Here is a 22,966-nt window from a genome sequence, read left to right as displayed (position 1 = left end):
GAAAGATGTTGATTATTTTACATGGTCTTTCTTTAGGTCTTTCCAGCTCAGTTATAGGTCTCTAGAGGACTGACAGCCCAAACAATATGGATGTTTTGGTTGAAGGAGCCTGGATTCTGTTCTGCTTCAGCCTTTTTCTGATCTGTACAGTCACAGCCACACCTGGGGCTGGTGCCTCAAGAAGTTCTGCTACACAGGTTCTCATTCTTTTCCTGAGTTGGAAACTGCAAATTTTAGTCTTTCTCTATCTTCTGTGTATTCTGTATTTTCTCCAAAAGTCCAAGTCAGGTGCCTAGAACCGGACTGTTGTTTGAATTCCAGTTACCATTAGCTACTTAGGCAATGACTCCCCTCCTTCCGGGCAATGATACTGAAAGGCAGGCTCAAGTGACCAGAGTACCTTTGGGTCCATGGTCTAATCTGATGTATTATATGAAGAAGGCAATTTTTAGCTTTTTTGACTTTTAGCAAATGCTACATAGTGTTAAATAGTATTATCTACTATGTGGGGGATGTTTTTATTAATGAACTAGGTATTGCTTTTGACATGTATAGCAACCATCATGCTTTCGACATAAATTTTTTTCAAGTTCACATTATCATTCCAATGTTTAAAATTGCTAGTAATCTCTTCTCACAAGAATAACTGCTTATTTTAACAAATTGTATTTTAACATTTAACAAATGTTAAGAATACATTATACTTCACGATAACACTAGAACTAAGAATATATTATTCTTCTTTCAACTCTTAGGATCCAATGAAGAATAGTGAAGTGACTACAGTACACCAGGATCCTAAAGGATCAGAAAATGTAACTTGCCTGATAACCACTTCATTTGTGTTGCTCAGCTCAACCACCAACACAGACGGGGATGCTTCGGTCGGAATGATCAAAGGAGGAACTGTTATGTCCTCCATAAAGGTATCGGCGTTTTCAGCCATGTTTTCTTCTAACTGCAAATATTCTTGTTCAATCATAGCCTTGATATCACCATCGCCATGTGCCTGCCCTTCACTCTTTAGGACTTTGTCAGTGGGCAATGGCAGTTTAGCATAAAGAATGGCCTTCTGGGGATTTCCAGAAATGTAGTCTATGGTGCACACATCAGAAAGCGAGGCAAGATTTTTTAAGGCATCCTCGGGGATTTTCACTTTGTACATGTCCTCAAATGCTTTGGGGAGTGCACTGGCCCAAAGGCCACTTGAGTATTTCACCAGCAGCTCCGCCACTTTCTCTTTAAAGTCTCCTGGCATAACTGTTGAACACCCTTTTGATGGTGATGTTTGCTTGAGAGCAGGTAGTGGGGATGGAGGTCCTTTTTCAGTGTCCAGTTCACTTCTCATAAGCTGCTTTCTCTTAGCTGGATAAAGAAGTAAATCTTGGCCACCACTGCCAGGCCTTTCCACCTGAAATATTTAAATAAAGCAAATAACAGATATTTCAGTGGCTATCAACAACCTGAAAACACATTGATGCATTTTTAATTTGAGAGTAACACTGTTTTCAAATTAATCAAGGAAACACAAGTGTACAATTTACTCTTCTTAATAACTAAGACTTTAATGCACTGCCTTCACCTGCAAATAACATGAGCCACATTTCAGAAATAAACAGGAAAATAAAATAATATTAATTTCACTTGTGTGGCATCTAGACTCCAGCTGCCCTAGGAAATCATGAGTGCTCTTTTCTGTCAAGTGTGCTTCTCATTTAGTTTTCTCTGCCAAATCCAAAGCAACAGCTTACAAAATTCACTGAATACAAGGTGAAAATAGGTTATGAAAAGGTATCAGAACTGTAAGGAATAAACCAGGGGAGAAAACCAGGAAATACTTAGACAAAATAGGAGTGCCATCTCTCTTCTTCCTGCAATATCCTGAGAAAACCCTCAGCTTTCCAATATTTAGAGAAAGATGTTGGAGAGGTAAAGTACAGTTTTAAAACAATGACTACAGAAAGTTAGCTTAAAGTGTTGTCACTCCAATGAACAGTGTTAAAAATACCAGGCATTTGTGTGCATCCCTTCTCTAACTTTGTTTGCATACTGTTCCTGAGTGGCATGGCTTGATGGCATCTTTTTATATAAGAGAAGAAAGAGAAAAGAAACATATACAGCACCATTTTTTCCAAGTTCTAAGCCTTATTACTACTAGACCAGGGGTCAGCAAACTACATCCCACAACCCAGTACAACTCATGGCCCACGAGCTAAGAATGATTCGTGTATTTTCAAATGGCTAAAATATTGAATTATTTCATGACTTGTGAAAACTAAATGAAATTCAGTGTACATAAAGTTTTATTGGAACATAGTCATGCTCATTTGTTTATGTATTATGTATGGCTGGCTACTTCTGCACTATAGTGGCAGAATTGAGTAATTGTGATAGACTGTGTGTGATAGTCAGACAGCTCTAAAACATTTATTATTTGACCCTTTACAAAAGCAGTTTCTCAAACCCTATACTAGACTGCAGTTAATATTTCCTGCCTTCTAAAATATTCCTATTTCATCAGCTCCCATTCAGCTACTCCTTAGCTACAATTTAAGTCCTTAGGAAGATCCACAAAGGCTGCGGTCCCCAACCCCTGGGTCATAGCCCAGTACCGGTAGGTGGCCTGTTAGGAAACGGGCCACACATCACCACCTGAGCTCCAAATCCCCACCCCTACCCACCCCTGGATCTGTGGGAAAATTGTCTTTCATGAAAACCTGTCCCTGGCACCAAAAAGGTTGGGAACCACTGTACTAGTATAATCATACAAGCTTACAGGAAGCCTCCCACCCAGAAGAACAGAATAATAAAGTATGCTGGGTGGGTGGCTTATTAGTAAAGAACACTGACTTCATTTACTTCACTCTCCATACAATGGAAGAGAGAACAAATATGTATGTACAAAGAAAGAAGGTGTTGTTTTGTCACCAGAGAAGAGCTTTAATTAGTCAAAAGACACAGTCAACTAGGTATTAAAATAGATTCTTTTTGGTCTAACTACATATTCCGGATGATACACAAGAAATGAACGATATCAATATAAGTACAAAACATTAGGTTTTTCTCTTCATTCTTCTGCCAACATGTACTTAAGTTTTGAGGACTGAAGAAAAGTTCCATGCCTAAAGCACCACTCAAAGTAGAGGAGATTAGCATTTGCTTCACAGATGCAGTGATCTCTGACACCAATGGTGGGCTCCTGCCAGCAGTACCCTGAGACACTCTGGATGACACCTTCTATGATTGTTACAAGTTATGTCCCTAATTTTAAGGCACAGCAACACAAATATTTGGAGCACTCCTCATCTTCTTTTGATGGTTAGTCTACTTCTCTAGGGACCCATGTTTGGAATCTTAAAATGTCAATCTTGAATGTGCTTCAAGACAATAAGATATAAGAACACAGATTGGGTATCCAGAGAAAGTTTGAAAAACACACTTTTGGAGCAAATGGAAAAAAAAAACAGAATTCTATGTGAGTGATTCACTTGTCATATAGAATCCCAATTAATGTAGAGTCAGGCATCGCTTAATGATGGGGATACAGTCTGAGAAACACATCATGCATCATCAGGTGATTTCATCACTGTGCAAACAACATAGAGTGTACCTACACAAACATATATAGTATAACCTACTCCATTATAATCTTACGGGACCACCATAGTACGTGCAGTCCATTGTTGACTGAGATGTCATTATTCGGTACATGAATGTAATTTTAGATTTAGATGTGGCAGTTCTCCATATCCCAAACCTGCAGGGTCCACCTTAAAACTCTCCTTCAATTTTCACTTACTAACCTCCTCTCAACACCTTATCTGAAGTGGATGCAGAGGCAAATTTCAGTGGACAATAGCCCTTCTTATTTACCTAAAATAACTTTCATAAACCCCATCCCCCCACAGTCCACATGGCTTCTTCTAGCTCAAAAGAGGGTAAGAAGGGTTCTTCAGCTTTATAATCCTTTTCTTTCCAATGTGTGAACTGAGGATATGGGATACTTCAATGTTTATTCAGTCTCTCCTCCTTCCAGTCCCAATGCTGCCATTTCCATCCGTGCCTTAGATGTGACCAGGACCAACTACTTAACAATGCACTTAATTTTATCAAACCTCTGAACATGACCAGTACAATGAGTTCTTCCAAATAGGAATTACTGTCTCGACAGAAGTGATGAACATTATGTTCATTTAGTGTGAGTTGGTCCAGAGGAAGAATAGAACTCCTATTTTCACTGGCCTTTATTCCAGAATAATGCTTAAAGATCTGACGTACTAAGCTTCCAGAGCTGGGCCTGCAGCACTTAATTCAAACTTTGCCAGTTGGCCCATAAAATAAATTTTTAACCAATAAGCCTGAATTTATCCAAAGTCCAAACAATAGCCAAATAACCATCTAAACTAGAAAATAGATTTCTTCTCTCAGCAGTTTTATTTTATTGTTTAACCACATGACTAGTTCCTTGCATTATGGGCACTCTCCAATCTTTAAAGGCTTCTTTTTCTTTTCTTTTTTTTTCTTGAGTCACAGTCTTATTCTGTCTGTTGCTCAGACTAGAGTGCTGTGGCGTCAGCCTACCTCACAGCAACCTCGAACTCCTGGGCTCAAGCAATCCTCCTGCCTCAGCCTCCCGAGTAGCTAGGACTACAGGCATGCATCACCATGCCCAGCTAATCTTTTCTATATATTTTTATTTGGCCAATTAATTTCTTTCTATTTTTAGTAGAGATGGGGTCTCGCTCTTGCGCAGGCTGGTTTTGAACTCCTGAAATTGAGCTATCCGCCTGCCTGGGCCTCCCAGAGTGCTAGGATTATGGGTGTGAGTCACCACACCCTGCCTAAAGGCTTCTTCTTTATCTGGAAAGTGTTGGTTATGTGCCTAAATTCCATTTTGTTCTCCAGTGATTTGGCCTCTTTAAATTCAAAAGAGCATTTACTAAGATTAAAGATAGGCCTGACTTTAGGAACTGAACCTGAGGCAACTGGAATTGATTCAGATATCCTCCAACACTTTAGGCAAATCTTCCTGGCTAAATTTAGTGATATGGAAAATATCCTGGTCCACATACTTCATTAACCAATCTTTGGAGAATGGCTGAAGGGTTTCTCAATTCAAAGGGAAAAATTCATGAAATTCATATTATTTTTAAAGTTAAAAATATAATTTAAAACAAATGTCATTTTTTTTTCCTGCTTAAACTTTTTAAAGTTTTCATACGAGTGGAAACTTGCTTTTCCTGGGCATTCTGCTGTGATCACCATCTGTCCTCCACAAAGCATGCCGTCTCTCTTAAATTTTCTGGCAAAAGGGCTTAAGAAAGAGATCTACTACCATAACTACCCCGTGCCGACAAGAATCTCCCCTAAAGATAAGGAATTGCTATGATGTGAGTTACAGTGTGGTGGCAATTCTTCACTGTGCTCTGTGCATCTGATAAGACTTCCATGTTCATCTCCTGCCTCATCCCCAAGATAGAACAGCTATCTTCCTGTCTTCACAAATGACCAAGGTAAATCAACATCTACTTGAAACATGGCTTTTATTATTTCCTTAGTGTGACAAGCAGCTATTAACCATTTCAGGGGACTTCTGAGAAGGGGGCTTTTTACAGTTTCTAGTTCTTTTAGTCTACCTGGTTCAGATACATACCTGAGGAGGGGATCAAAGGCCTCCTCTACTGTAGGAGGAGACTCAGGATCATAATCCTGCCCTTGTCTGGATGTTTTGTTTTGTGGCTCTACATTTTTCCTATGGCTTTGGATGTCTACCAAAAAAAACCACCAGTCCACTCATGGGGAACTGGAAGGATTATAACTCCACACACTCTGCATGGATGCCCACCGCACCTCTCAACAGGAGAGATAGGTAACATAAAAGAGCAGCTCCCTACATCCTGGAGTCAAGCCACCTTGATCATCAGAAGATTCTGTATCTAATATGGCTTAAACTTTCTACCCATAGATTCATTATATTCAGCTTGATTTCTGCCTCACTTGGAATCACAACTTGAATGAGATAATTCTCTCACACCCTTTGGGTTTCTCTAAGTTTGGAGGAGACATATTAGTTTGGCAAATGTGAGGCCCAAGGACTTACATCAATTTCTTCAGGAGCCTGTTTGTTCACACAAATAAAAGTCTTCATCCTAACTTTTGTCTCCTCAATGCTATGAAGTCTTTACTTCTTCCTTTCTAGTTTTACCTGTGCTGTAAACTTCAAGTTTTTAAAGCCAAATGCCTTTGAGTCTATGAGGGCTCACCAGCTAATTCTGCAGCACTTGGCCTCTGGGGTAAGCTTACTATCTCTTATGGAATTAGAATTTTCTTTGGGATTCTATAACAGAATTAGTATCATCCAATTAAATCAAGGAGATTTCCAAAGCATTTGTATGGACACAGTTTTGTTTCCATGGAGTAGTGGGTTGTGTTGAAGCATTAAATTAACTCTAAATTTCATTTTATATGGTCACCATCCAATACAAACCTGAGACAGTACAGTAAAATCACATTTACCTGGAGACCTGCTTTCTAGCCCTCCAAGCATTAGCAATGGTTATAAACTTAAACCAAAAACAATTAAAAACCACAATAAAACAAACAACAACAACAAAAAAACAAAACCAATTTAGGAATTTGACTTCAGTGAATAAAAGACCCCTGGGTACCTAGCAACAATGAAAACATCCAAGAGTTACTAGCCAGAAGGTTGCACCCTATGATTACTCAGTTCACAGAAAGATTGACTGGTTGCTGATCTCCTAAAGAAGTAGCCTTTTTATGCTAAAGCTGAGAAGTGCTGGAAAAGTTAGACAACTAAGAAAATGGTCCCCAGTGGTATCAATGAGTCACAATAAAGACAAATGGATCAATATAGATCTGGAGCATGTAAGGGCAGCAAGTGGGGTAAATATGATATGCAGGAAAATACACTAAGATGAGCTAAAGCTAAACCCATCTAACTCGATGTCCTATCTCACATCCACAACCATCTCTGCAGCAGTTTACTGATGCTAGTGATGATAAGTCCAAGATACTCAGACACGGTTACAACTTCTCAGTCAATTCTGTTTAAGAAAGTACAAGGGTTTGTGGTACATTCCATAGAGATGTAATCAAAGGTAAAAATAAAAAGATCCTTGCAGAGGGTAATCCCTACCTGTTCACAAACCATCTACCCAGAGAAACTCTCCACTATTTTAGATGAGTTGTCTGATACACTCTATATACTTCGGGGCAATGTTCTCACTCCCATCCCTTTATCTAGGAAAGACTTCATTGATGCTATCTTAGACATACACTGCAACCATTTATTTTAGGATAAACTTCAAGTCATTTTCCATTAGCATGGCTCAAGGTTAGACTCCTTGCTCACATTCCTTCAGGAAGACAATGGAGTCTTCTCCTGGTTGTACATGTGCAGACTTTCTAGTATGATCTCAGCTGGCAGCTGTGGTATTTGAGACTTTTCTTGCTCTCATTGCCTTTGCAGAGATGAGGATGGGGATGGGGGGGAGGGAGGGCGGGGAGGGAGGAATCCCTTCCTCTACCATGGCAGAAACTCACCTTAGTTTGGAGTTTCAGTTCCTTTGAATTTATTTCATTCACTGCTCCTTATTTCTTCCCAATTTAAAACTTTTGTTCTTCCCTCTTCAGTTTTTTCTGTTTTCGCTAAGTTCCTTTGCAAAGCTTGCTGGGCATGCCCCTGGTTCAGCATTGGGTTTTGGCCTCCTTTAAGCTGGGCTGCCCCTCAGAAAATAACAGCTGCCTTTTACTAAACACCTGCTATGCTTCTGATACTGGACCAGCAGCTGCTTTATATATTTTATCTCATTTAATTCTCACAACCGCCCTATGACATGGGTAGAATTAGTCTCTCATTTTAGAGCAGACTGAGGCTCTGAGAGGATGATGAAAGGTATAGAGCTAAGAAATGACAAAGCAAAAGTCTACCTCAAAGCCCAAACTCTTTGTAGGGTACTACAGGGCCTTATGGGTTGTTTCTGTTTCAAGTTCCAAAATTGTGACATCACATTTTCCCTTAATCTCTCTATTCTGATTTTGCAACAGTACTATCTTCTCTTTCTTCTACTCAGACGTTCACTGAAATTACAGTTAAAAATTGTTCCAAAAATGTATTCATGACTTTTTTTTTACTGGTGAAAAATTGGAAAAGAAGTTAGATTTTATTTTTAAAATATTATGGCTATAATTCCAAGTCATCAGTTTACCTTTCATTGTGGTTTCTGCAGGCATTGCTATGTAGAGTGTATTCACACCATTAAGTTTGAGGACAGTAACTGCTGTTTGATTTATGTTCCACTTCCTTAGAAGTCCCAGTTGTTTGCTTTTAACCCAAAAATATCCAGACTTTTTAAAAAGGCAATTCATTTTGAATGGCTGAAAGATGCTTTATTATGTTATATAATTAACTGCCATAATTAAAGTTAAGTCAGATTCCTGAACATCCCAAAATATAAAAACACATCTCTATGTAAGTGATAGAACTACTGTTGCCCCCTTTGGTATTACAGAAATTACTGTATTGATGCAATTCAGAATTTTAAGAATTTTTAAGAGTCTGAGGTATTAGCATATTAAACAACTTAAAGCTCAGTGATTTCCAATGGATAGTAAAATGACATAATAAAAATAGCAATTAAGGCCGGGTAATCCTAGCTCTTGGGAGGCCGAGGCGGGCGGATTGCTCAAGGTCAGGAGTTCAAAACCAGCCTGAGCAAGAGCGAGACCCCGTCTCTACTATAAATAGAAAGAAATTAATTGGCCAACTGATATATATATAAAAAAAATTAGCCGGGCATGGTGGCGCATGCCTGTAGTCCCAGCTACTCGGGAGGCTGAGGCAGGAGGATCGCTTGAGCCCAGGAGTTTGAGGTTGCTGTGAGCTAGGCTGATGCCACGGCACTCACTCTAGCCTGGACAACAAAGTGAGACTCTGTCTCAAAAAAAAAAAAAAAAAAAAAAAAAAAATAGCAATTAATAGTGAAACACCTCTGATTATAGAAGCTATGAATAATTAGTGTCACTGGGCACTTTTTCCTCATTTTCAACATTTTATATTCTCTAATTTTATGCTGTTATTCACAAAATGTTATGCTCTCTAATTAAGGCCTGGTATGCCTCCAGCCCAATTTAGAATGTTTCCCTGGCTGTCTCCCAGTTGCCTCCTAGTAGTTTTGGGGCTATTGGCAGAAATTCTCCTCAGCTGAGTGCATCTCACAAACTGGCTCACATACGAGCTCCTCAGCTCTCTAATAGCTTCCGGCAAAACACTGCAGACAGATATTCTGACTAATGTAGGTATGGAGAGGTCTTTCTCTTCACCCATGTTTCAGAGAGTAGAGAACTTTGATTAAATGTTTGGTGCTCAACAGTCATTGGTACACGATTTGGAATTTTACTAGAAATCAGTCAGCCAGAGGCCATGGATCCTAGGTGACCTCAGGGCAGGGACCTGCAGTGTTTCCATTGAATGATGACTCTTGAGTGAAGCGACTTGGCCTCTGCTTGCCTCTTGAGCTTCTTTATGAGCCACTTTTTTTTTTTTTTTTTTTTTTGAGACAGGGTCTCCCTGTGTTGCCCAGGCTGGAGTGCAGTGGCATCATTATAGCTCACTGTAATCTCAAACTCTTGGGCTCAATGATCCTCTCCTGCCTCAGCCTCTCAAAGTGTTGGGATTATAGGTAGGAGCCACCACCTCGCCCAAGCCATTTTCTTCTTACTGAATATCTCTTTCCTGAAAATGCTATGTTTTCCCATCTCCAGGCTTTGGAACAAGCAGTTTCTTTTGTCTGAGGTGCTTTTCTTCCCCGTCTTGGCCTAACTTATATCAACTCTTCTGTCAGGCTTGGGCTTAACAACCACCTCCCCTGGAAGGTTTTCTTGACTCATCAGACTAAAAGTCCTCTTGTTGACACATTCCCCCAGCACTCTGCACTTCTCCTTCACAGTAATCACGGGCTTATCATTATTTGCTCAGTGCTTATTTTCCCTGCTGGACAGAAAGTTCCGTAAGGGTAAATACTATATCTTGTTTACTGTTTCATCCCTAGCACCAGGTCAGCAGCTGTCACATAGACACACTTTATAAATCCTAGTGAAATACAACAGTTAAGAAGAGCATTATTAATAAGACCATAGCTCTAGAACAGCCACGAGGTGTAGCCACCCTCATGGGCCCCAGTGGGAACTCCTGGATTCCAGTATCCTTGGTCTGTAGGCTTACTGTCTTGGGATCCTTGCCTTTCCAAGACAGCTTCTGCACCATTTCTACTTACCTCACAAGTTGCCTAGGAACACCATGGAACTGATTCAACACTCTTAATAACTCTTTATTCTTGTTAGCTTTGAAAACTCTCAGTATACATTTTGCTGTCCAAGGGATCCAAAAGGTTAAGAATGGATTCAAAACATGCTTCTGTCTGCATCAAAATGTCTTCCAACATCCTTGTGAAGTGGCTTATAACACATACCTGATTAGAACCTCCACAAAGGCAAAATTTCAAAGCTATTCTGTCACTGATGCTGACACTGCCCATTCTGATGTTCAAATAGAAATCCCCCCAAGTGGTTATCTCTGGGTGGCAGGATTACAGGTGATTTTCGCTTCTTTTATCACTTTTTTAGCCTTTTTTATAGAATAGTTTATGTGATTGGAGGAGAAAACACTTTTTTAAAAAAAAAAAAAAAGAAAGAAATACACCACACCTGGGTTTCATCTTCAGTTACATGACAAGCCATATAGAGAAATACCCATTACCAAGTTCTTTCTTGTCCTAAATTTTCTGCACTGCCTTGAGACTGTCTGATCTTGCTTATGGTAATATCCACCCTAGTGGCATATTATCAGTGTTTCTGCTTTTCAGCAAGGTGAAAACAAGAAGAAGAAAGGGAAAATAACCATGGTATATCTGAGGTGTTTAAAAATAACAATGGTATAACTTTTTAAGACTGTTTAACAGCAGACTACTAAAAAATGTTCAGGAGTTTAAAAAAAAACAGTTTTGAAAACTATCAATAGACATCAGTATGACTGGTGGTTTGGGGCACCCTCGTCACTATGCTTCATTAAGCAAATTATCATCACCTAACAATTGGTAGTGACTACATCTGAACAGTCCTGCACACAACATACAGACAGGAAAAGTATTTTGTAATTTTGCTTCCCACATTCACTGCTTGGACAGAAAGCAATCATAAAACAGAAGTGAATTCAAGTACTGAAAAAAGCAACTAAAAACAAAGTCAGTTGTTTTAGCACCTGAAATGTAGTAGGAAACCATTCATTTTGGGTAAAGTTTTAACATCAAAGAGAATACACTCTCTTACCTACAACCGTAGCAAGAAAAATCTGGAACTTTGGAGGCATGCAGAGTAGCAAGGATAAAAATTTCCCCCAAAAGCCATAATTAAGTCACACAAATACTAGTAATTCTCATGGAGTATAAAACAACCAGAAACAATACATTAAGAAGAACCTGTGAAGTTTATTTTTTAAAATTTTTACTCTAGAGAAGACTTATCAAAACTTAGGAAGGAGTTATATATGTTATCTTGGCAATAAATGTATCTTTTCATTGAAAACTTTCTATAAAGCTCATGAATATCTATGGATTTAAAAAACGAAGGAACCATATGCATTCTAAGAAGGGGCTATGAGCACTGAACTTCAAATCAAGCAGCCTGGCAAAACTTCCTCAAAGGTCCCCTCAAGAATGGGAAAGTCTGAGGAGGTAAATGAATGTCGCTAAACTGATTGAATCCAGTGAGAAAATTCTTCCCAGAATGGAGTAAATATGGAATGAATTGAAAAGCAACCTTGGAAAATTCCATTATAAGAACAAACTCTACATTCCACATAAATCAGAGGTAACATTCTTATGAGTTTTTAAGCAAGGAAACAGCCATATTTCCAGAGCCTGACATTTCTCATTGTTTTCCCACGTTACACTGTATATTCTAACATTTGTCACATTGTCCTAATTATCTTTTCATGTTTGTTTCCCTCACTACACTCTAAGTGCCTTAATCGTCTATGCTCCTCGCATCTCAGGCAGCAACTGGCACAAGTAGTTACAAAGAGAATGGGACTCGAGTGGGTGACAGTGGCCTGGAGGAGAAAGCAGTCATACAATACATGCTTTCTTTCTTTCTTTCCTTTTTTTTTTTTTTTGAGACAGAGCCTCACTCTGTCACTGCAGCTGGAGTGGAGTGGCATCACCATAGCTCACTGCAACCTCAAACTCCTGGGCTCAAGCGATCCTCCTGCCTCAGTCTCCGGAGTAGCTGGGACTACAGGCGCATGCCACTGTGCCTGGCTAATTTTTCTGTGTTTAGTAGAGACAAGGTTTCACTCTTGCTCAGGCTGGTCTTGAACTTCTGAGCTCAAGTGATCCTCCTGCCTTGGCCTCCCAGAGAATTACAGGCGTGCACCACTGCACCCAGCCTACATGCTTCCTTTAGGCCAGATGCTTATAAATAGGGAGTGCCCTACACTTTGCTCTTTGCAGACTTGGGAGCCAAAATACATATTAAAGAAATAAAAGCCCTCTATCAAAGCACACACAATCCTCATGCATATTTAATTCTACAAGTTTAGAAGTACCAAGTAGCTGTTAATGTTACCCTTGAAAACAGTTACATTTTAAATATATTTTATGTAAATAAAAGCAGTAATAAACATCCAAAGATTAGTTACTTTAAGAATCCAGTTGTCTCTAACTGTGGCTGAACTAAGATTTTTAATAAACTATGCTGATCCATTATCTTATTATAACCATAGACTCCCAAGTAGGAACAAGAATGGAAATTGATAAATATTTTTCAATATTTTTTAATTGTCAATTTTCTCTCCAAAGACAGTTTGTAAAAATTTTAAACATGAACACTATATTAATTTCAAAATAAAAATAAGGTACTCTATAAATAGCCAAAATAACTAACATTTGTTCATCTGAAAGCCTTTAAAAACAAGAATAAGCATATAAAATTTGAGGCTAATAAAAAATTATTACTAGTAAGTTCAAGTCATTAAAATGGCAAAGCTATCAGTGTTTATTGGCAACAGTTAAATCAATACAAAATCGTATATTATGTCATAGTCAGTGCATTTTTAGAATAATTTAAAATAAAGGATATAAAAATAGCAATTACAAAATCCAGAGCTCTCAACCTTGATACACTTCTATAAATAAGAACTGACATATGTTAATCTTAGAGATAAAGATTGATGAGGCAACATATGTAAACTGCCTTGTGCCCTCTGGATAAAAGGTAATATGACTAATAACTCAATATCTGAAAGTTGGGCAGGGAGGAGGCATCAGAAGGGAGGAATAAAGAAAAACGTACCGTGCAAACATGAGGCCAGTTTTCAAACTGTTGTAAAATTCCTTGATTAAGGTCTTCTTTATATAACTCTTTGTAAAAATGTGGAAGCTTAGATATCCAAATGCCATTGTTATGCTTGTTTAGTATTTCCTTTATTCGGTTTTGAACCTCATCCATTTTATAAGTGTAAGAGGCAGGAGGCGTGACATTTGGTTTTTCAACAGTCTGATTTAAATTATCTTTAAATTAAAAAAATGATAGAATTACCAAAATGCTTAACAGTTTAGATTATCCTCATTACCTAGTATCTGTGTCTTCAGACTTTGCTCTGCTGTGGGCATGTGCTGGCCAAGGGACTTAGAAGGGCGCAGGATTAGGCAAAGCAGCACCATGACAACCTTATTCTAAATTTTAACCCTGAAATAACCAGCTGGGTCAAGAGGCACCCACAGAGGGAAACTTGCCCCTTTATTTTGCATGATGCTTTAAAGATCAGGATGATTCTGCTAAGTAAAGAGTAATTAAATTTCTTATTGAAACAACAATTTTCTACCTGTAACTAAGGAAGATTAAATTTTAGACAACACTGGTATACATGCAACGTTGAATTTAAAGCTATATTCCACAAAGCATAAGAATACTGCCTTAATAGTAAGATTGAAGAACATAAAAAATTGTACAGGTTTGAAGATTATAATCATTTTTCACCTTTATCAATGAAAACAAATAATTTAGCAATATATAGAAGTTCAAAAATTGATCTACCTATAATAATCATACTAGCCTCAGTTTATAAACATAAATAAAAAGTTTGGAACCCACAGATAATCTTTAATGATTTCTTTTTATTTCCCAAATATTAATCATTTATCTTTTACAAGTACATATTTATAAAGTTTTGACTAACTCGCTTATATTTATTTCTTACTTAAAACTTAGAATCCCTGAATGAACATCCAAAGACAATAAAGAAATTTGAGTGATCACTATAGCTGACAGTTCTGGTATTTTAATTCAATCCAAATCTCTATGAAATTTCACTGAGATACAGATTACATTAAAAATTACCATCTACAAGCAAAATATATTCATGTTTTAATCAGATAGTATCTTTGCCGGGATTCAGTAAATTTTATTTTACTTTCCATTTGTTAGTAAAGACACATAGTCTGGCTTGGAAATATTGGCCTCTGAGGACACAGTTAGCCAAAGGGTGAGCTCTCCCTTGACAATGCACAGACGCTGACTGCTCTTCCCACCAGGGGGCAAGAAGATCTGGCCTTGCCGAGCGTTAGATTGGCACAGAGAACAGAAGGGTCTAGAATGTCCATATATATTTCCTATTAAGCTACTTTATTTAAGTTCTTCCCAAATAATGATATAAGAGGGCTGGGGAAAAGGAAAAGACGAGTTTCTCATAACTGGCCAGGCCCTCCCTTAATGAGAGAGTGTCAGCAGTTGAGTCTGCAAATGCACCTGCTCTGTGGGGCCACTGGAGTCAAAGCTTCTGTATGTTTCGTTAAACAAATTAAGGAAGTAATCTAGGCTGCCAGCATGTAGAAAAGGCTGTGTATATACATGTGCATATCAGCTCTACCAGGTGAACTGCCATCCTCCTGAAACAAGTCCTCTTGTTTCTGCAGAAAAAGCTTATACTAATTTAAGCCTGTAAAGGGATATCCAACTTTACTGAATAGTCATGTTTCAGAAAATGCATATGTAAAAATAATTCTTACAAAAATCATATTATTCAATTAATTTCCATAAGAACTACTGGAAATGTGTTCCTATGAAAAAAAGAATTTCAACTTAGTAACAGAATCATGCAAAGCAACAAATCATGTAAAATTACATTTACATTTCACACACTGTAAGCACTGATTTGAAAACACTATGTCCCTCTGGGTGTTCTCTATGATCAGGAGATGTACACATTGGTTGAAGACAAGATAGGGAATAGGTACATTTTTCCCATCCAAGTACTAACCAGGCCCGACCCTGCTTAGCTTCCAAGATCAGATGAGATCAGGCACATTCAGGGTGGTATGGTGATAGACAAGGGAATGGGTACATTTCTAACTTACATATTCTTTAACTTTATTATGTCTCCTATTGTTTTCTTAACCATCATTTTGGATTTTATAACCTGAAGAATTATTTGCATTCATATTTAGTTGCTTAATGGTCACTGCATACAGTTTAGAGTGCCAGCTTTCAAGTGGGGGAGTATCTAAAACTCTTTTATAAGTTTAAGTACCACATTTGTGTACTTTAAATCTAGAGCAGGGGGGGTTTCCTTCAAGTGAGGACTCAGCCTCCAAAGTCTCAGTGGCTTATACCCTAAGGAGTGAGAGGGAAAGAAGGGACACAAGTATCTCTGCAGGTCACAGTGGAGGTGAAACAGAGTAGGTATTTTTAACTGAGTAGGTCTTTAGTATCTCTGTAGGTCACAGTGGAGGTGAAACAGAGTAGGTCTGGGGTGAGAAAGGCCTCAAGCCAGAATAATAATGTTATCCTTGGAGGTATTTTTTTTTAAGACCACTTTCATTCATGATTTAAAGAAATTAAGAAAGAAAGGAGAGATACATTCCAAGTAGGAGAAGGTAAGAGCAAATGCCAAAAGCCACCACCAGATATTTCTCTTGGGGACCTGAGGCTCCAGAAGCCAATCTGTACCATGAAGATAATGTTAAAGAAACATACCACTCAGTTCCTTAGTACAGGTTCTTGAGAGATGCATCGGAAAAGGTGGTGGAAGGGATGCCTTTGGGCTAAACCTAAGGTATAAAAAAAAAGTAAAATAAATTCAAATAGCAAAGTCTACACAAAGTTTTAAACACTTTTCATTTAAAGTCTCTGTGGGAATGAATAACAAAACAAAACTAACTAAAATATTTCAAATTCAGAAAAAAATTAAAATAAAACCTGGCATTATCTTTCATGTTCCATATTCACTCAGAGAAAAGTATGTTAAAAGCTAAATTTAAAACTAGGTCTTTTAAAGCTTCTTGCAGAACTTAGAAGTCAGAATTTCAATTAATTATGCTTAAGGGATTAGCAAAATAAAGAAAACCACACAAAAAATAAACCATTGAAAATAAAGAATATTTTCGTATATAACTAAGAAATGAAGGACTTGCATCACCAAATGTTGAAATGCTTTTATAAAGTTACAATATTTAAAATCATTGGACAGATAAGTAAAACAGTAGACAGCTTACAAACATTCAATTTATCTTAGCACATAATAAGTGGTATTTCAAAACAGACAGGGGAGGGACTGCTCAAATAACTATTTGAAAAAGAAGAAAAATAGATCTCTACCTCATACCCTCACCAAAATAATTTTTATATGAATTATATTGGATTTATGTAAGAGTTTTTCAAATATGAGGACAAAGAAATAAACCACACATACATCATTTATGTTCATGTCTACTTCCCTCACTAGACTCTAAGTGCCTTAATTATGTGTTCCCAGTGCCTAGGGCAGTGCTTGGTACCTACAAAGGAGAGTGAATGTTGTTAAGAATGACTGAATAAATTATGATTGAATGAATTAATGACTATAACTTGTCCCAGCAGTGAGTATGAGACCATAGTGGGTGAAAGTGACACAGCATACATATCTGCCTGTTTTTGAATAGTATGGAATACTCTAAAAATTAGATCAACTATTTGAAATGAAGCACATTTCCTTATAATATTTTCATTCTAAAAGAAATTATTAGATTCTACACTACCAATAAAAGCTTATTTACTATATGCAATTATAAGAGTATCATATTTGTGTATTAATGTATCTAAGTAATAGCAGAAGATGCCAAAACATATCTAACTCCTATTTTAGCAGAACTGGTGGGAGACTAGCACTCCTTCCCCCTGCACCAGCCCTAAAAATGTAAATTGGAACGTTTCCCTGCTTTGAGTTAGCATCCAGGGATCTAATAGAAGGCAGAGGGATATGAGTAAAGAGTAAGGGTACAGAGATATTATGGAAAGGACTGTTATGATTCAAGCATTGATACGTCCACTGGAGAGAAAAGAAAAAAGTCCATATAGCAAATGAAAGCTCTTCAAAGGTAACTGTAAGGATGCATGAAAAACAAACATCATAAAGTAAGATGACAGAGGTCCAACAAATTTTATAACAGTAAATATACAAGATTTAGATGCCAAAATCAATAGACTTGTCAAAAATCAATAGACTGTAAATTTGTGGATTTATATCTGGGCTCTGTTTTTGCTCCAATGGTCTATGTATCTGTTTTTATGCAAGTAACATGCTGCTTTGATCACTATAACTTTGTAGAAGATTTTGAAATCAAGTAGTGTGATGCCTCTGGCTTGGTTCTTTTTTGCTCAGGATAGCTTTGGCTATTCAGGGTCTTTTGTGGGTCCATATAAATTTTAGGATTTGTTCTATTTCTGTGAAAAATGTCATTGGAATTTTGATAGGGATTGCATTGAATCTATAGATTGCTTTGGGTAATATGGACATTGAACAATATTAATTCTTTGCTTAGCTTTTTAAAATAGACTTCTAAACACTTTTCAACCATGGCTGTACCAATTTACATTCCCAACAGCAATGTATGAGTGACCCAGTTTCCTTGCATCCTTGCTACCATTTGACATTATCACTATTTTTTATTTTAGTCATTCTTACAGGTACGTTACAATGATATTTCACTGTAGTTTTAATTTGCATTTCCCTAATGGCTAATGGTATTAAACATCTTTTCATGTGTTTTTTACATTTAAAGTAAAAGTGATATCAGGGCTTAAGTCTGCCATTTTATCATTTGTTTTCTTTTTGTTTCCTCTGTTTTTCATTCCTCTGTTTTTCTTCGCTTGTATTCTTATGGCTTAAACATTTTTGAGAATTCTATTCTGATTTATTTAGTGTTTTTTGGTAATCACTTTGTGCAGTCTTCTTACAGTCTTCTTGCTCTGGCTATTACATATACATATATAACATATACCACATTCTATCAGTATCAGTGTTTTACTGCATCAGGTGAAGTGTAGAAACTTTACTTCCATTTAGGTCCCTTTGCCCTCCCTACTTTATAAATTGTTTTAAGTTCTTCCTCTATATATGTTAAACATCATGAGATGATGGGGTTTTTGTTTTTTCTTCAAGCAAATATGATTTAAGAAACTCATGAGAAGGATGATCTATTATATGCACACCTGTTTTTACCCATTCTGTTCTTTTCTTTCTGAAGTTCCAAGTCATGTTGTTATTTCTTTTCCATTGCAAGAATTTCCTTTAACCACTCTTTAAGAGATCTGCTAGTGACAAAGTCTCTTATTAATAGTTTTGCTTCCATCTAAGAATGTCTTTATTTCCCTATCATTCCTGAAGAATATTGCTGCTGGATATAGAATTTGTAGTTGACAGGGCTTTTTTTTTAACACTAGAAAAATGTTACCATGGTTCCTTCATGGTTGCAGATGAGAAATCTGCTGTCAAGACTGGTGTTATCCCATATGTGACACGTCATTTTTCTCTGGCTGTTTCTGATATTTTTTTTCTTCGTCTTTAGTTTTCAGAAGTTTAATTATGAGGTATCTTGGCATAGGTTTCTTTTGGTTCATCCTATTTGGTGTTTGATTATCTTTCTGAATCTGTAGGTTTATGTCCTTTGATAGATTTGAGAAGTTTTCAACCATCAAGCCTTTAAATACTCTTCTAGCCCCACTTCCACTCTTTCTCCTCTCCTTCTGAGCTTCTGATAATACAAATTTTAGACCTTTTCTTATTTCTCTACAGATCCTTCAGGCTCTGCTAGGTTTTCTTTGTTTTGTTTTGTTTGTTTGTTTTGACATCTACTTAATCTGTTGTTCAAATTGGGTAATTTCTATTGCTCTATCTTCAAGTGCTGACTCTTTCCTCTGTTATAATAATTCCACCATTGAGTTCATCCAGTGCATTTTTAAAATTTTGGTTGTTGTAGTTTCTAGTACAACAGTTTCCATTTGATTCTTTTCTGTATGTTCTATTTCTTTGGTAAATTTTCTGTTTTTTCATTTGTTTCAAAAGTATTTATAATTGCTTATTGAAGCATTTTTATGACAGCTGCTTTAAAATCTTTGTCAGATAATTCCAACATCTGATTCATCCTGGTGTTGGTGTCTGCTGTCTTTTCTCATTCAAGTTGTCATTTTCATCATTCTTGGTATGATGAGAGGTTTTTTCTTGTATTCTAAACATTATGACCCTATGTTAGGATCCTCTTTAAATTTCCTATTTCATTAGGCAGTTTAGGTTTAGCAGTAGGTCCTGGTCTACTTTAGTGGGCTGTGACTCCAAACACAAGTTAGTTTTCAGAGCCCTTAAAGGTGCTGTCTGGGTCTGTTATATTCACCTGTTGCTGGTGGGGCTACCACTTGATCTCTTCTGGTGCTTCCACAGGGAGGAATACATTTCCTCAAGCCTGGTACTGCAAGGTGAGGGGCGGGAGAACGCTAAGATGCAGGTCAGAGAGTGCTACTTAACTTGGGCCCACTCTTAGGGCTGCTTGATGTTAGCAGGGCCCTCACCCAATCCCTGCTGGTGCTGTCTGCAGTGACAGGAAGTATTTATCTAGGCTATCCTATGCCACTAGGTGAGGGATAGGAGACACCAGACCAATCAGTAGAGATTACTCCCATGGGCCCACTATCCAGGATGCCTGGTTTTGCTGTCATTTTATAGACTCAATTAAAAATGGGTTCTTAAATGTAGGTACACAACCAGAGGAGATTATGGTATCTCAGTCATGTACTGTACCCAACTAGTGCTTTGGGTCAATATCCAACTTTTAACTCTGTATTTTATAGACCTTATCAAAATTATAGTAACTAACCATAAATAACATTAATTGCAAATCATTACAAAATACTTTAGAATTACTTTATAAAAATACCAAAATATATATAAAAAAATAATAGTTCATTTTCTTCCTAACTTTTAAAAAAATTAATTCTTCCTAAATATCTAATATCTAGGGAAAAGTTCCTGGAGAAAACTTATCTTTAACACAAAACAGAATTTTTTGAATACTGATTTAAAGGTATATGATACAACAAAATTTGCTTTGAAAAAACACAAATCAGATGGAAGAGTGTGATACTGAGGCATCTACATCAAGGGTCAGCAAATTTTTTTCTGTAAAGGGTCCAATAGCACATTTTTAGGCTTTGCAGGCCATGCAGTCTCTGTATAACTACTCATCTCTGCCACTATTGTCCAAAAGCAGCCACAGGAAATATACAAGCAAAACCATATGGCCATGTTCCAATAAAACTTAATTACAAAAAAAGGCAGTGGGTCTTATTTGGCCCATGGATTGTAGCTTGCTGACCTCTGAACTATCTTATAAAACCATAAAATTTAGAACCAGAAAGGAACTTGAGATGATCAAGTTTAGCATTTTCACTGGACAAATGGGAAAACTACAGACTTAAAAGATGCAATAATTTTGTCTGGCTAGTGAATGGCAGCACCCAAACTAAGACTTTTAGGTTGTCTTATTACTGCTAGTCCAATATTCTGATTCATGAGTGTCTGATGCTACTGTGCAATTATCGACGTGCTTACTGGAGCACAGTGGAGTGTGTAACTTGATCAGATTTTATAAAATTAATTATAAGAAAGTTTTCTGAAAAAGTTGTAAGTAATACTGAAATACCATCTTAGAATAACTTATGAGAGCCTTTAAAATGGTTTTACAAGGAGAGACTACCAACAACGCAGAAAAAATACAGAATGGAGATATATTTAGAGAATGATGTTCAGGCAGCCAGGGAAAGCAGACTTACTAGTCATGATGCATTTCTCTATTACATGTGAACTTATGTTAGATTGCATAAAAAGTATTTCTAAACCTTCACATACATTTTAATATTTATTATTCTAGGTTCACCAAACTTCTCTTTTTGATCAGACAAAACCCAAATACCTGTTGTTGGTGGACATGGTCACATGCCTCTGCACTGGAATGTCTTTGAATACTTCATTTCCAAGAGTTGTATGTAATGTATAAGGTGGCATTTCAGCATCAGACTGAACTCCAAGAGAGTTTCCTTTGTCTCTTAATAGCGTTTGATTAGGTTTTTTGCTGATTGAAAAATCTGAAGCAAATCCTGGTTGTCTGAGGGTTGCTTTTGGTTTTCCTATGAAGTTAGGCATACATAATGGAATCAATTAGCTTCCTCAAACCCTAGTTGTATTATGTCACTGCTCCCCAATCCCCAACTATATGTTTTCCACGGATGTCTATTCTTAGAACAGTCTGTAAGAACACAAGGAGGTAGCCATTCTGGGGTTGGTGATGTAAAGGAAGAATAGATTGATGAGTATTTAGGAGATGAGGTTCTTCATCCACCAGACTAGCCAGTAACCCTCCTACTCACTGACAGACACTTCAGTGGCAGCCACATCATGTTCTTACAAACGCAGCATGCTCAGCCGTATCTCAATCCTCGCATCTCTTATCCATCAATCCAAATTCTACTCATCATTTGAGATCTGGGCTCAAGTCTCCCCTTTGCCATGAAGTCCTCCATTGCCATTTTTATCCATAATGATCTCTCCCTTGTCTAAAATGCTCATTGTGGCATTTAGTCATCTACTGTTTTGTATTATCACTGAACTATTTCACAAGAATTTAGTTTTAGAACTGACTATAAGCACCTTAAGATAAGTGTTCAGTAAACACAGGCTGAATTGTCTATAAAACTTTTGTGTACTATATAATTCATGTTTTTCTGAAAATAGAGATATTTATACCAAAATACATGATTTGCTATATAGGACATTAAATCATATGTTCTTGGCTCATCCAACATTCTGGACAAGGCATTCCTTCAAATAATCCAAAAGAATAAAACCACCCACTGCCATAACAGGCTTAATTAAAATCTGCTCTGAGTTATTTTTATAATTGTAAGTCATGCTCACTTAATAATTTCAAATGCAAATGCCAGCTCCATGATTTTTCCCCTGACATATGAATGTTAACAGGTATAGGTATTTATCATAAATACAAGCAATATTCCCGTATTTTTTATGACAGTGTATTCATACACAAGATTTAAAATTTTAGCACATGAAAAGCTCCTACCTTCTAGAAAAAATGGCATGGTTTTCTTCACTCTCATCTGACAATTAACTTGCCGTCCAGTTTTCCTTTTAGAACTCCTCTGACGAGCCACAAGCTGAGCAATTCTTGCAGTTTCTGTGCAGGCCATGGCATAGCAGGTAATCTATTCATGAGAGGCAGGGTGGGAGGGCAAACATTTCTCAGATTCCATATTGCCCAGAGGCCAATTATTAAAAGTGGATCTTAGTGAGCCTATGCAGCCAAAATCAAGCTGTATGCAAATATTCATGTTACTCTCCCTTAAAAACAAAATTATACTTTCTACAAGAGGAATCAAGCATAGTCTAGTACACTGAATAGTCTTTCCCCAAATTGAAAATTTCATTTATTCCTTAAACAGGTATTTATAAGGCATTTACAATGTACAAGGTACTACGGGATTAACCAATGAACCAAAAGAAATCTGTGATCTGCTTGTATTATCACATATAATCTGTGAAATATATTTTATCCCCACTTTACAC

The 22,966-nt window shown here is 37.2% G+C and overlaps 1 protein-coding gene across 1 annotated transcript in view; it reads right to left on the bottom strand.

Annotated features, from left to right (window-relative positions):
- The window catches only part of TDRD7 (tudor domain containing 7), a 76,810-nt gene that overhangs the window by 34,352 nt on the left and 19,492 nt on the right, over window positions 1-22,966 (bottom strand). The window contains exons 3-7 of the mRNA XM_012769045.3: window positions 22,464-22,605; window positions 21,300-21,513; window positions 16,054-16,127; window positions 13,372-13,589; window positions 825-1,411 (exon numbers count right to left, since the gene is read on the bottom strand). Coding sequence (XP_012624499.2) covers window positions 825-1,411; window positions 13,372-13,589; window positions 16,054-16,127; window positions 21,300-21,513; window positions 22,464-22,605 — 1,235 coding nt within the window. The remainder of the gene's footprint in view (window positions 1-824; window positions 1,412-13,371; window positions 13,590-16,053; window positions 16,128-21,299; window positions 21,514-22,463; window positions 22,606-22,966) is intronic.

The sequence above is a fragment of the Microcebus murinus genome, chromosome 12, assembly GCF_040939455.1.
Source record: "Microcebus murinus isolate Inina chromosome 12, M.murinus_Inina_mat1.0, whole genome shotgun sequence".
NCBI lineage: Eukaryota > Metazoa > Chordata > Mammalia > Primates > Cheirogaleidae > Microcebus > Microcebus murinus.
This window is presented reverse-complemented; position numbering and strand designations above follow the sequence as displayed.